The sequence below is a fragment of the Rana temporaria genome, chromosome 11, assembly GCF_905171775.1.
Source record: "Rana temporaria chromosome 11, aRanTem1.1, whole genome shotgun sequence".
NCBI classification, from domain to species: Eukaryota; Metazoa; Chordata; class Amphibia; order Anura; family Ranidae; genus Rana; species Rana temporaria.
The window spans coordinates 26,515,972-26,531,971 of record NC_053499.1 but is presented as its reverse complement, the minus strand read 5'-3'; the positions used below and the strand labels follow the sequence as shown (position 1 = coordinate 26,531,971).

Genomic DNA, 16,000 nt, shown 5'->3' with positions numbered 1-16,000 from the left:
GTCACAATAAATTAACATAAAACACGCCCACATCTTCCACATTTGAATTAGGCGGGCTTACGCCGGCCTATTTACGCTACGCCGCCGCAACTTTGCTTTGTGAATACTGCACTTGCCTGTCAAAGTTGCGGAGGCGTAGCGTAAATAGGATACGTTACGCCCGCTCACAAATACGCGCTCCCTACCTGAATCTACCCCTTAAAGTCCAGCGACCATAATTCTACAGATGTGATTCTTCTTTACCTTACCAGTAGATGGCGCTGTGCATGGGCGAAGTGGGGTGGGGGGATTTTTTATTTATTTTTTAATTCATCTACAGCATCAATGGGTGAGAAAACACAGCCTTGATAAGACAGAAAGACAAGAGTGCGGATCCCTTTGTGGAAGCCGCAGGATCCTGTCACTCCATTATTCTTGTTGCCTGGATGGGACTTTTTGGTGCCCTTGATCGTAGATACTGAAGCTGGGATTGTGGTGCGCTGTGCTGGTTTGAGCCTTGATATATGGGATGCTGGAAGTCTCATTAGAACTCGCTTCTTTCCTCTCACCGGAGAGCAGTCATGACTCACGCTGACAATTAATTATTCTGGTAGCCCAGTAAGTTTGTGGGGGGTGGGAGCTCAATTATATATGGAGAACCCATGTAGCTCTCAGCAGCAACAAGACCGTCGCAATATCGAGCGTATATTTACAACATGAGCATGCAAAACCTGTTTGCCAGTATTATCAAGCACTAAAGCTGAACTCCAGGAAGATAATAAAAAAGTTAATACAATTATATATGTACTAAATCTAATCTTAATGTGAGTAGCATGTCTAATTACTTGACTTCTTGGTTTTCCCCTGTAATGCATCGCTCAACCTGGGGGAGGGAAGGGCAGTGCGCTGAGCAGATCAAGTGTGGTTATAAAACCTAAACCTATTATTATTATAATAATATTATTATTATGTGTGTGTGTGTATATGTATGTATGTGTGTGTGTGTGTGTGTGTGTGTGTATATGTATGTATGTGTATGTGTGTGTATATGTATATATATACAATTTATATTGTGTGTGTGTGTGTGTGTGTGTATGTGTGTGTGTGTGTATATGTGTGTGTGTGTGTATATATATATATATATATATATATATATATTACACACACAATAAATTGTATATAATATATGAGTGTGTGTGTGTGTGTGTGCGCCTTGCGAAAGTATTCGGCCCCCTTGAACTTTGCGACCTTTTGCCACATTTCAGGCTTCAAACATAAAGATATAAAACTGTAATTTTTTTGAAGTGGAACGAAATTTATTGGATATTTCAAACTTTTTTTAATTTTTTTATAAAAAACTGAAAAATTGGGCGTGCAAAATTATTCAGCCCCTTTACTTTCAGTGCAGCAAACTCTCTCCAGAAGTTCAGTGAGGATCTCTGAATGATCCAATGTTGACCTAAATGACTAATGATGATAAATAGAATCCACCTGTGTGTAATCAAGTCTCTGTATAAATGCACCTGCACTGTGATAGTCTCAGAGGTCCGTTTAACGCGCAGAGAGCATCATGAAGAACAAGGAACACACCAGGCAGGTCCGAGATACTGTTGTGGAGATGTTTAAAGCCGGATTTGGATACAAAAAGATTTCCCAAGCTTTAAACATCCCAAGGAGCACTGTGCAAGCGATAATATTGAAATGGAAGGAGTATCAGACCACTGCAAGTCTATGAAGACCTGGCCGTCCCTCTAAACTTTCAGCTCATACAAGAAGAAGACTGATCAGAGATGCAGCCAAGAGGCCCATGATCACTCTGGATGAACTGCAGAGATCTACAGCTGAGGTGGGAGACTCTGTCCATACGACAACAATCAGTCCCTGTATACGGCACAAATCTGGCCTTTATGGAAGTGTGGCAAGAAGAAAGCCATTTCTTAAAGATATCCATAAAAAGTGTTGTTTAAAGTTTGCCACAAGCCACCTGGGAGACACACCAAACATGTGGAAGAAGGTGCTCTGGTCAGATGAAACCAAAATCGAACTTTTTGGCAACAATGCAAAACGTTATGTTTGGCGTAAAAAGCAACACAGCTCATCACCCTGAACACACCATCCCCACTGTGAAACATGGTGGTGGCAGCATCATGGTTTGGGCCTGCTTTTCTTCAGCAGGGACAGGGAAGATGGTTAAAATTGATGGGAAGATGGATGGAGCCAAATACAGGACCATTCTGGAAGAAAACCTGATGGAGTCTGCAAAAGACCTGAGACTGGGACGGAGATTTGTCTTCCAACAAGACAATGACTGGGGGCACTCGATGGGAGGGAGGGGCCTGGAGCAGCAAAGAGGGACCCCATAAAAGGAGGATTGGGGGGCTGCTCTGTGCAAAACCAACTGCACAGAGGAGGTAAGTATAACGTGTTTTTTTTTTTTTTTTCAAACAAGACTTTACAATCACTTTTTAACTACAGCAGAGAAAAATCAGGTCTCCTGCCCTGCCAGACAGGACTATGTCAGAGCTGTGTAGATTTCAGGACTGGGGGGACATTGCCTGTATAAATATTTCAGCCATGTGTTTTGATGTTAATTTTATATAAAAAAAAATTATGTGTGTGTGTGTGAAATGTATTTATATATTTTGCTGTTTTTTTGTGTTTTTAAGGTTCCTGCTGGTGTCTCTCGGTCAGCGATGGTCCAGTGATCTTGCAGTCTGTGAGATGATTCAGTAGGAAGGGGAGACCATGGGGCTGAAGAAGAAGCAGCCATGTCCCAGGTTGCTGGATTACCTGGTGATCGTAGGCGCAAGGTAAGCCATGATTCCTTTTTTATGTAACCGTTTTATCACTTTGAGGACTACAGCAGGCAATACTAGGGCAGTTTTCGTTTTGTATAATCAAATCGCACATACATTGTCAGCAATAATTCACTGCTTGGCCATAGCACGTTTTTATTGTTAGTAATTACAGAACATACAGTAGAAGTACAGAGGACATTACACCAAGAATCAATATTCCATTTGTTCGCTGGCACCTTTTTATACCCGAGTCAAATTAACTAATGCTGCACGATTGATTTCTTTTGTTAACATATTTGTCATTTTACTTTTATTTGTTGGAACTGGAAAGTCTCCCTTCTCTATATAAAGTGATTCCTAGAACGGTACACTGTAAAATTCCTTAAATTGTGCTGATTACTGTATCACTATTACATTGCTCAGAGAATTGAGGGTAAGGCCTCATTCACACTTGGCCGTTCGGGACCGTCTGTCGGCGGACCTGAACGGCCGCTCCATGCATCGCTATGGAGCGTCGGATGTCAGCGGAGACATGTCCGCTGACATCCGACCCGCTAAAAACAGACGTATGGGGGCCAAGTCCCCATCCGTCCATGCGGATCAGATCGGGTAAGATCTGATGAAAACGGACATGCTGTCCGTTTTCATCAGATCGCTCCATAGGGACACAGCGGTGCCCGACAAGCCCCTCCCCGCTCAGTGAGCAGAGAGGAGCTTGTCATCGTCGGCTCAGCGGAGATCTGCGGACTGATCTCCCGCTGAGCCGACGGGAGCAGGCGGACTCCGTAGCGACGGAGTCCGCCAAGTGTGAATGAAGCCTAAAGCCTCGCACACACGCACAGTTTTCTCGGCAAAAAACTGCTGACAGAGCTTTCTTACAGAGTAAACCGTGCGTGTGTAAGGGGCTTTGAGGTTTCTCGTTGAGAAAACTGCCCAGAATCTCGACAAGAAAAATAGAGAACCTGCTCTCTTTTCTTGTTGTGAGATTCTCGGCAATGTTTTCCTGCCGAGAAACCCGAGAGTGTGTATACTTGCCTCTCCATGGAAACCCGTGCATGCTTGAAATGACTTTGACGCATGCGCAGTAGCTTCCAGGGCATTGGTAGGGTGAAGCAAGATGGCGGTGACGGCATCGAATGTGTCGAGCGCATGCTCGTCGTAGTCGATGACGTCACCGCGTTTGTGCCTTTTTTAAAAGAACAGCTGTTCTTTCCCTTTTTCATCTCTCTCTATCCCAATTTCTTTTTTTCACCCATCCCTCTCTCTAGCCGTCTTTCTTGTTCCTCCCCCCTCTTTTCCTCTCCGTTCCATGTATTCTTTATCCCCCCCCCCCCCCCCCTGATCAGCCAACTTGAGTGCTCTTGATTAAGGCCATCTGCTGATCTGAGAACTGTAGTGGGGACTTTTAATGGCAACTCTAATCACAGGTAGTGTTACTCACTGTGTCTTCACTGTGTCTCCGAATTTTTGTGGCGTCTCATAGTGACACCTATGCCAAAATCAGGAGGTAGGGTCTCCTCCAGCTCCTCCCACTTCACATTCCTCACCATTCAGCGGACCTCCAGTCTCTGCCCCCCAGCCTCTGCCGTGAACTGAATGGGCAGCTGCAAAGAGGCTGAGTGGGCGATCGTGGACACCAGAAACAGCCCAGCTGGGTGACCACAGACTCCAGGGACAGCCCTGCTGGGCGGCCACAAAAAGGCTGGGAGAGCGGTGCGGGCTTTAGGAACAGCCGAGGATTCAGTGACCCCTGGCAAATCATCATTTGACCTTCGAGGGGGTCCCGACCTCAGGTTGAGAACCACTGAGTTAAATTAACCTGACACGTAATCGACAAAAGTGTCCATCAAAACTAACTTTGCAACAGTGATAATCCTTATGGTGAATTCAGATGCTTTGCAGTGATGGGTTGAAACTGTGCATCCGTATTCATACTAGAAGTGCTCCAAATCCCTTTACCACAAATACACACCGCTTACCAGAAATTGTGGATCTCAAGTTATAGAGATCCCACGTCCCTTAATTGATCCAAAGGGCCAAGCTGGAAGGGTTGTCTATTTCACTGACATTCATACTGATGACTCCCATCAATTCAAATGGCATAGCGGTCAGCTGGTAATAACTCCCCATATGCATGGATAAAAGAGGGAAATCTTATAGTGCAATATGTTTTTAAAAAGGCATTTATTTAAACCTGTCAAATTCCACTTACGAGAATGGTAATGAATGGCAAAAATCGGAATTTTTATCACATTAATAACGCGCACAGCGGCGGGCAGCACCTAGCCTGCTCGTGCGGAATGTCACAAATATGGCTCCACCCTATTTCTTAGAATGGTGCGTCGGGTGGAGCCATATTTGTGACGTCATTCTTGTTAAGTGCATATATGATTAGCGCACCCTTTTTTTTTTTTTTGTTTTGTTTTAAAACAAAAGTACTGTAAAAAAAAAAGGGACCATTGCTTCCTGTGTGGAGGCAGCTTTTGCTCTTCAGAGGTCTGATATACCCGCTGCTGAGTCAGACGGAGTTCTGCAGTCTGCAAGGTGAGTGTTGCTGGTCCAAAAGCTTTATGTCTGACTCAGAAGAGGGTTGTGTTGGACCTCTGCAGAGCAACTGCTGCTTCCACAGCAAGAGCAAGCGTCCTTCTCTGCAAAATGCCATCAGGGGTCAGGCTTTTCTACTCGGACCGTAACTGCTTACTAGAAGAAAACACTTTGTAAACTTTTTTTGTTTTGATGCCTGGAATGTTTATTGCTGATTTACTGAGCTTTAAATTGGCCCTCCAGCTGTTGCAAAACTACAAGTACCATCATGCCTTTTCCTTTTCCTTTGGGAGTCATGCTTGTACCTGTCAGCCTTGCAATGCCTCATGGGACTTGTAGTTTTGCAACAGCTGGGGGGGCCACAGGTTGAGTACCCATAGTCTCTATGAGCATGCTAATTGTACTAAAGTTAATCCATCGATCAACATCAGCCGTGTGTGGTGTTTTTTTTTTTGCCCGATCACTGCTACAGCCGCTGGCATTGATCGTTTTACTCTGCTGATGGGGGAGGCTCCCCGCCAGCATAAGACAATAGGAAGAGGAATTCCCCCATTAACACTGACACTGATGCTGAAATTGAACAATTTTCTTTCCTTCAACCTGTGGTTGAAGGAAAGGAAAATTGCATAATGTATGGCCTGCCCTACATTTGAGTCACAAAAATAACAATGAAACATGTGTTGGAAAAGCAGAACTCCTTATCACTTCATGTGTTTCAGGTTAGAGATTTGAAATGCATCACTGAGGCCAGGTTCACACTGGGTACGATTTGGTACGATTTGAGATGCGATTTCACATGTCAAATCGCATCTCAAATCGGCAGCAATTGTTGGCAATGGCACTGTCCTAATCGGTGCGACGCCGCATCTATGGCGCTGCACCGATTTCAAAAAGTAGTTCCTGTACTACTTTTTGCGATTTCGGGCCACGATTTACATTGAACCCTGCACAGATGTCTCTTAAATCGCGTCCGAAATCGCGGCAAAATCGCAGCCACGAAATCGCGGTAAAATCGAGATTTTACCGCAATTTTGAATTCGCAGCAGTGTGAACCTAGCCTGAAGCCAATCGATCAGAATGACAGCCAGGGAACGAACATTCTCCAAAAAAGACTTTAGTGATTGCTTATTTCTCTCAGGCGTACCTTCTCTTTTTTTTTTCTTTTTTGTACTTTTTTGTACTGAGAGAATATGGAGACTGCCACTACTGACCTTTTGAAAATCTGAATTTCCGGACTGCTGTACTGATCCAATCCTTTGTGAGATACGAGCAAAAAATCAAGCGGTTTCTATTTGTCATATGTTCACTAAAAATGCCTCCATATCAGTGATGAGGAATGTGGTGGTAAATTGTCAATTGTGTCGCATCTTTCAGACAATTCTGCAACAAAAAATTTCTTTAGGTTTCTCTGAAACTGATATCTGATCTACAGTATTTCCTTTAACCCCGGTTCCCATTATAACTTGCGCGTGAATCACCGCAATTCACATGTGACCAGTGTTGTGCAATTTGAGCCTATTTATTTTGAGTAGGCTCAAATCGCACCATAGACGTGCAGGAACCTTTTTTTGGAGCCTCACTGCAACTAATCATTTTGTACCATGCCGTCTGGTGCAGGAAAACCGTAGCGATGCATTTGGGGTGCCGTTAACTTTGTATTGACACCCGCAGTGGATCGCAAACACAGCATATGTGTGAACCCAGGCTTACTCTTTCAACTTCTTCAAATAACTTCTCTGGCTGTAAAACTCCGCCACTTCACAGGAGAGATGCTTAAATCAGAGTTGCAACAGATGCATGTTCACCTTACTGACCCATGCGTAAATATGTCCGCCATTTGTCACACCTGCATTAGACAGTTTTATAAATTAAAAAATTGTATTCATTTTTTTCCAAATTCATCCAGTGTCCTCCCTTACCCCACCTTTGCTTGCTGTATTTTACATGGTACCATTTCTGTTTTTGTGAACCAAGTCTGTTTCCTCACATCAGGCAGCCAAGCAGTGACAGCATTGCCCAAACTCCGGAGTTGCTCCGTAGATACCCCTTAGAGGACTACCATGACTTCCCTTTGCCTCCTGATGTGGTCTTCTTCTGCCAGCCGGAAGGATGTCTCAGTGTGAGACAGAAGCGCATGAGCTTACGAGATGACACTTCCTTCGTCTTCACACTTACTGATAAAGACAGTGGAATTATTCGCTACGGAATATGTGTCAACTTTTACCGCTCCTTTCAGAAACGCATTCCAAAAGACAAAAGCCGCAAGCAGCCCAAGCCAGCCTCGGAGAATGGGTCTGAGGGCTCTGATGGAGGCCACCCTTTACAGGCAGAGTCTGCATCCGATATCAATCACTCTCCTCACCAAAAACGGCTGTCTAAAGGAGTCCAGCGCTCTCGTAACAGCACCCTGACATCTCTCTGCATCATCAGTCACTATCCGTTCTTCTCTACATTCCGGGAATGTCTCTATACGCTCAAGAGGTTGGTGGACTGCTGCAGTGATAGACTGGTCAGCAAGAAGGCTGGAATATCCAAGGGTGTGCAAAGGTAAGGAAGAACTAGGCATCTTGGCCTTATGTGGTATTCTACATATTATAAGCAACTGTGATTGTAAATGTGTGAAATGTATTGGGTTATTATAAATGCCGATCTAGCATTTCATCTTGACAAGGCAAGTGACAGATCAGAGATTTGCTTGTGTTTATCCAATAGAGCCGGGTTTCCCAAACCTGTCCTCCATTTCCATCAGTGGTCAACGTGTCCACAGAGCTGCTATGACATATTTGTTGGTCTGACAAATTCAATTCTACCAAGATGGCCTGTTTAACATAAACTTTTTCTAATGGAAATGCTAGCCTACCATAGTTGACTTTTTTTGAAAATGCCAGTTGCTTGAAGTAGAACTATAGGCAAAACTTTTTTTAGTTTGGATTAGGGTTGTCCCGGTATCGGGACCAATATCGAGCATTTGTGCGAGTACTTGTAGTCGCACAAATGCTCCCGAGGCCTGACCCAATACCTGGAACCGGAAGTCAGCGGATGGAGAGGGCGGAGCAGAGATCGGTCTGGCAGCAGTGGATCAGATTGCAGTGGGTAAGCTGGCCAGGGCAGGGGTGCAGGGCGCCGCCACATTTTACGGTGACCAGAGCCATCACATTCAGTACAGGAAGTGACGTTTCATGTCTCCGTCGGAAGGGTAAACATCACGACGACCATCTTGGTACACTCTGCACTGCAGCCAGCAGGGGGCATCTTGTTACACCCAGCCCGAACTATATGGGCTGGGTGTAACAAGATGTCCGCTGCTGGCTTACTGCAGCCAAGTGCAAGGTGTACCAATATGGGCGTTGCAGCATACTTACTGGAAGTTAAATGACATGAATGATGAAAGGAAGTATTTTGTGCCAAATAGCATTGCAAAATCCTTCCTCTCCTCTCATCATTCATGTAATTTATTATGCAATTGCCAATCAGTGCCGCAATTCAGTGCCCATCAGTGCCTGCCCATAAGTGACATCACTTCAATCCATCAGTGCCCATAAGTGCTGCCTATCGGTGCCATCCATCTGTCGGTGCCCATTAGTCAAATTGTCACATGACATTAAAAAAAAAAGTATCGGTATCTGCGAGTACTTGGGGGGGAAAAAAAGTATCGGTACTTGTCCTCGGTCTTAAAAAAGTGGTATCGGGACAACCCCTAGTTTGGATAGAGTAAGGCCTAGTACACACGAGAGGATTTATCCGCGGATACGGTCCAACGGACTGTTTCCGCGGATAAATCCTCTCGAGGATTTCCGCGGATTTGGATCCGATGGAGTGTACTCCACCATAGGATCAAAATCCGAGCCGAAATCCCATCGCGATGACGTGTCGCGCCGTCGCCGCGATGATGACGTGGGCGACGCGGTCATATAATGAATTCCACGCATGCGTCGAATCATTACGACGCATGCGGGGGATCCATTCGGACGGATTGATCCGGTGAGTCTGTACAGACCAGTGGATCAATCCGTTGGGATGGATTCAAGCGGATAGATTTGAAAGCATGTCTTCAAATTTCTATCCGCTTGAAATCCATCCCAGGGGATAAAAATCCGCGGAAACAGATCCGCTGGGTTGTACACACCAGCGGATCTATCCGCTGGAACTGATCCGCAGATCAATTCCAGCGGATAGATCCTCTCGTGTGTACGGGGCCTAAGGGAGGGTTATAACCCCAGTCAAATTTTTTATTTTTTTTTTCTTCGCTGTCTGTGCCCTATTTCAGAGATTTCCTGTCACTTCCTGTCCCATAGCCAAAACAGGAAGTGAGAGGAAATCCCTGAAAATTAAGGAAATTCTATGGGGACCCCCAGGTCACCAGAACTCATGCCCCCTTTTGGAAGATTTCCCGTCCCTACTTTTTTGGGGACAACCTACAATTTGGGACTTTCTTTTACTTTCAATGATAATTTTAAGCAGGACAAATGTAAAGGGTGAATGTCCCTAATAGGGACACAGACAGTAATAAAAACTGACAGAACTACAGAGGAGGCATCGGATATCAATGCATGCTGATATTGACTGTCAGCTCTCATTGAGAACACTGGGAACCACACTGGGCATTATACATCCACCACAATGTTGATTTGTGGAAGAACCCCCTGAGGACTGCCAAATTTTTCTCGTCAACTATCGGTGCTCCGCGCACCACTGGTTGCCAACCACTTTAATAAATAACACTGGCAGCTTTTATTGGGTCTTGTAGTCTCCAAGCAATTGGAGAGTTGCCAGTTCTGTATGGCGAATGTAGGTACAAAGTGGGATACATTGTGGCTCACTTGCACTTGTTTTCATTTTGTTTGCAGTCCCTCCAGTGAGAAGGGATCTGATTCAGTTAGCCAGCAGCTAGTAAGGAGGAGAATATAAATATTGCAATGAATCATTGGCACAACCAGTACAGCAGTCTTCTCATTCTCTGACCAGCATAGCCTGTGGCTTGATCTGTGCAATAAATAAGGGAATTACATTTGTAATAACTGCAGAGGCTGTAAAACACGCTCTTGGAAAATGTGAGGTTCTTGCTGACGCATCTTGTATAGTGTGCATACTGTATAGTTGTGGTTCTGTGTTGATGTGAATAATTATATAGGTATAGCTGGTCTTTTAGGGTTCTTAAAGTGAACAAACATGTTGTACTTGCCTGCTCTGTGCACAGAGCAGCCCCTCCTCCTTGAGTCCCCCGCCAGCGCGCCTAGCTCCTGCTAAGTGCAAGACAAGGGAGCTGGGGGTGAGGCTGAGTCCTGCTGTCTGTGTCAATGGGCGCAGCAGCGAGACTCGGGAGATCGCCCGCATGGGTGCCCCCTTTTGGAGGAGCCATGAGCACCGCCGCGGGACCCCAGAAACAGAGGATAGGGGCCACTCTGTGCAAAACCCTTGCACAGAGCAGGTAAGTATAACATGTCTGTTATTAAAAAGGGGGAAAAAAAAAAACCTTTACAAATTACAATCACTTTAAAGTGGTTTTAAACACTATATAACCACGTTTACCTACAGATAGGCCTATATTAAGGCTTACCTGTAGGTACCGTGAATTTCTCCTAAACCTGCACCGTTTAGGAGATATTTACTGTATCTGCATGCACCAATGTCACTGGCACCTGCGCACTGAAGAAACGGGATGCAGAGGGACCCTCCCCACCCCAACTGGATCATCAGGGAGAAGAGGAGAGCGCCACCTGCGGGGAGAGTGAGGAATTGTAAGTACATGTTTTAGTTACGGGTACCCTAGGCATAAATGAGAATTTAACCCTTGCAGTTCAGGGGGAGCCCATTTATAAAGCGGTGAATGTGGCATTTACTAGACATTCACTGCAGATGTATGTTTTTGGTGCATATGTTTTTAAATTGCTTCATCTGAAGTAAATGTTTGAATGTCACATCCACTGCTTGATAAACAAGGAGTTGTAAAGGGTTTATTTACACTGCAGTTGGGGTGTGGAAAACCCCCACAGTTGAGCCACCCCCCCTTTAGGTGGGAAGGCAGCATCTGGTAGTATACACATGCTGCGTCCACCATGCTTTGTGCTGCCTCAGGAATTGCACCCCTTTTGCGCTTGTCGGGGCACTACCACCCGCTGAGCATGACCCATTCAAGTAAATTCAAACAGGCAGTGAGGAGGCAATGCCAAACCACCTCGCTGCCTGTCATATGCTCCCTGGAGAGTGATCTGAATGTGTATCGCTCTTCAGAGAGCATCACAAGTATGAACTAATCCTTGGTATGGTATAATAGTAATTTTTAGATAAAAAAAATGGGCAAGGAATAGACCAGGGTCGGACTTTAGAGGCACATTGGACAGTAGAAAATATAAAAAATTATATTTTATTTATGACATTACATTACCAGGGCCGCCATCAGGAATTGTGGAGCCCCTTACACAGCTTCAGGCATGGGTCCGGGAGGGGGAGGGGGGGCCTCAGATTAAGAAGCGGGGGGGGTGCCGCCGCTAATTGAGAAGCGGGGTGGGGGTGTGCCACGAATTGGGGGGGGGGGGGTTGCCCTGGGGACCTCTGGGCCCCTTACACAAATATAAATAAATATAAATATATATATATATATATATATATATATATATATATATATATATATATATATATATATATATATATATATATATATATATATATATATATATATATATAATATAAAAAAAGGGGGGGGTAGCCATCCGGGGCCCTGGGGACCTTTGGACCCTTTTCAGGGATTGTTGGAAGGAACAGGTCTCACTATCTAAAATACATAGATAAGGCTTTGTATAATAACAACACATATTTAAAATGGATCATTGTCATATCCGAACGACGTCTGCAGCACACGCACAGGTACCTTGCAAGGAAGTCCATAGAAGACGATCTCCCCATTAAGCATCAGATGTCCCCATATATACTGTGCAGGTACTTGGATAGGCAAGCTGGAACAATTCATTTAATGTATTAACCATATTGTATAATAGTGGGTCAGATGCAGTGCCTTTTAAAGTATTCATACCCCTTGAAATTTTCCACACTTTGTCATGTTACAACCAAAAACGTGAATGTCTGTCTTTTATTGGGATTTTATGTGATGGACCAACACAAAGTGGCACATAATTGTGAAGTGGAAGGAAAATGATAAATGGTTTTCAATTTTTATTTTTTTCTATACAAATATCTAAAAAGTGTGCTGTGCATTTGTATTCAGCCCCCGTTTTACTCTGATACCCCTAACTAAAATCTAGTGGAACCAATTGCCTTAAGAAGTCACCTAATTAGTAAATATCCACCTGTGCGTAATTTAATCTCAGTATAAATACACCTGTTCTGTGAAGTCCTTGGAGGTTGAGGGCTGGAGAATTTGAAGGCCAAGGAACACACCAGACAGGTCAGGGATAAAGTTATGGAGAAGTTTGAAGCAGGGTTAGGTTATTAAAAAGATGGAAAAAAAAAAAAATCCCAAGCTTTGAAGAGAGCACTGTTCAATCCCATCATCTGAAAATGGGAAGAGTATGGCACAACTGCAAACCTACCAAGACGTGGCCGTCCACCTAAACTGACAGGCCGGGCAAGGAGAAAATTAATCGGAGAAGCAGCCAAGAGGTCCATGGGAACTCTGGAGGAGTTCCAGAGATCCACAGCTCAGGTGGGAGAATCTGTCCACAGGACAACTATTAGTTGTTCACTCCACAAATCTGGCCTTTATGGAAGAGTGGCAAGAAGAAAGCCATTGTTAAAAGAAAGCCATAAGAAGTCCTGTTTCCAGTCTGCGAGAAGCCACGTGGGGGACACAGCAAACATGTGGAAGAAGGTGCTCGGGTCAGATGAGACCAAAATTTTACTTTTTGACCTAAAAGAAAAACGCTATGTATGGCGGAAAACTAACACTGCACATCACCCTGAACACACCATCCCAACCGTGAAACATGGTGGTGATGGGATCATGTCTTGCTGATGCTTTTCTTCAGCAGGGTCAGGGAAGCTGGTCAGAGTTGATGGGGAAAGATGGATGGAGCCAAATACAGGGCAAACTTAGAAGAAAACCTGTTAGAGTCTGCAAAAAGACTTGAGATTGGGGTGAAGGAACACCTTCCAGCAGGACAACAACCCTAAACATACAGCCAGAGCGACAATGGAATGGTTTAGATCAGGGATTTTCAATTTAGCGGACCTCCAGCTGTTGCAGAACTACAAGTCCCATGAGGTATAGCAAGACTCTAAAGGTCCGCTAATTGCATATCCCTGGTTTAGAGCAAAGTATATTCATGTTAGAATGGCCCAGTCAAAGTCCAGACCTAAATCCAAATGAGAATCTGTGGCAAGACTTGAAAGTTTCCGTTCAGAAAGTTACCGAACAGAGCTTGTGCTTTGGGCAAAAATGTCCCTCTCTAGATGTTCAAAGCTGGTAGAGACATCCCCAAAAAGACTTGCAGCTGTAATTGCCGTGAAAGGGGGCTCTATATAGTATTGACTCATGGGGGCTGAATACAAATGCCCCCCCCCCCACAATTTTCACATATTTATTTGTAAATAATGTTACCCTATTTATCATTTTTCTTCCACTTCACAATTCTGTGCCACTTTGTGTTGGTCTATCACATAAAATACATTTGTTTGGTTGTAACATGACAAAATTTGGAAAATTTCAAGGGGTATGAATACTTTAAGGCACTGTAAGTTTATTTATAGTCTCTCTGCAATGAGTTGCATCAGTTTGGATGTCTGTTCTTTGTCTGATTTACATATAAAAAAAAATGTTTTGGGACATTCAGAAATGAGGGCCGTATTTAGTGAGCAGCAGTGGCGGCTGGTGCTCAACATTTTTGGGGGGGCGCAAACGAAAAAAAAAAAAAAAGTTGCAGCCTCACTGTGCCCATCAAATGCAGCCACTGTGCCATCAATTGTCACCACTGTGCCATGCCATCAAATGCAGTCACTGTTCCATGCCATAAAACGCAGCCACTGTGCCATCAATTGTCACCACTGTTCCATGCCATCAAATGCAGTCACTGTTTTATGCCATCAAACGCAGCCACTGTGCCATCAATTTGCACCACTGTGCCATGCCATCAAACGCAGCCACTGTGCCATCAATTGTCACCACTGTTCCATGCCATCAAATGCAGTCACTATGCCAACAATTGTCACCACTGTTCCATGCCATCAAATGCAGCCACTGTTCCATGCCATCAAATGCAGCCACTGTTCCATGCCATCAAATGCAGTCACTGTTCCATGCCATCAAACGCAGCCACTGTGCCATCAATTTGCACCACTGTGCCATGCCATCAAATGCAGCCACTGTGCCATCAATTCGCACCACTGTGCCATGCCATCAAACGCAGCCACTGTGCCCTTTAATTGTCCCCACTGTGCCCATTGTCGCCGCTGTTCCCTGTAAAATGACTTGGATTATCAGACAACAATAAAGAGGAAGTCTCGTTATTACAAGTTACTACACACCCCCCTTTATTTTTTTTTTATTTTTTTAATCTCTCATAGTATAGCCTTCTTAGCATGGTTTGAATTTTTACTGTGATATGTGAAGATTATTAGATGGCTGCGGAGTGTGTGTGTGTGTTTGTGTGTTTTTATACTGTATATATTGCAGTTTTTTGTTCATTGAAGAACATGCAAGCACTGCAGTTCTCAGTAACTTTTGAGAAAACCTTTTTTATGTTCTATGTTCTATCGATCCGCTTCTGTCGGATGTTCTTGCTTGAAAACCAATGGCTGCAAGCACTGATCCCTATTATCTGGGGGGAGGGGGTCCCTTTTCTCAGAATACAGTAGTACAGTGAGATCCCGCATTACACATTGTTGATGTCGGGATCTGTTATTTTTTTTTTTTTTTTTAACCCGCTGGTTGAACAAAAACAACAGAATGTGTGTAACCAGCTTAAGTTCTTCTTTGGACAACCAGTGAATACTTCCATTGTCTCTCTGTAAGCAGCAGGTAAAGCTCATGTTTATATTTCCATGACACTTGTATGATCAGGAGCCGCATGCACCTGTAAACAGATAAAACCAAAGCGCCAAAGGCAGCAGCACACAAACGAGCATTCAAAAATGAAGACCGCAGAGCACAAATGTGCCTTACAAAAACATACCTGAGGAACCAACCCGTCCACACCTCATTGTTACAAGGTATTGTATTGTATGGATCCCCTCAATGAGTCTTATAGATGCCCAGACCTGAGTTTTTATGGGCTCTGAAGTAACACAGGAGGCGGAGAGAAGGCCGTCTCTGACTGTCAACTGAAGCCTGGTACACACAGGTAGTTTACAAAAAAAACACGAGAAGCTAAGAACTAAGTATGCAATGTTAGTACAGCGATCTCCCCACTGGGCTATTGTGTTCTGACCGGGTATGTCGTTCCTTCAGAGCACATGCACTGGTGATGTCACTGGCTGCTGCTCGCTAGACTATCTCCTAAACTGTGCATGTTTGGGAGATGTTCGTTTTACCTACGGGTAAGCTTACCTATTTCATTTTTTATTTTTAAACTACCACTTAAAGGGGTTGTAAAGGTAAAAATTCCATAAATACCTTCATTTACCTTAGTGCAGTCCTCCTTCACTTACCTCATCCTTCCATTTTGCTTTTAAATGTCCTTATTTCTTCTGAGAAATCCTCACTTCCTGTTCTTCTGTCTGTAACTACA

At 44.2% G+C, this 16,000-nt stretch overlaps 1 protein-coding gene across 1 annotated transcript in view; it reads left to right on the top strand.

The window, feature by feature from the left end:
- The window catches only part of MADD (MAP kinase activating death domain), a 149,513-nt gene that overhangs the window by 32,046 nt on the left and 101,467 nt on the right, over positions 1–16,000 (top strand). The window contains 2 exon segments of the mRNA XM_040328248.1: positions 2,646–2,789; positions 7,314–7,868. Of these exon segments, the coding sequence (XP_040184182.1) occupies positions 2,725–2,789; positions 7,314–7,868 (620 nt within the window). The 5' untranslated portion in view covers positions 2,646–2,724.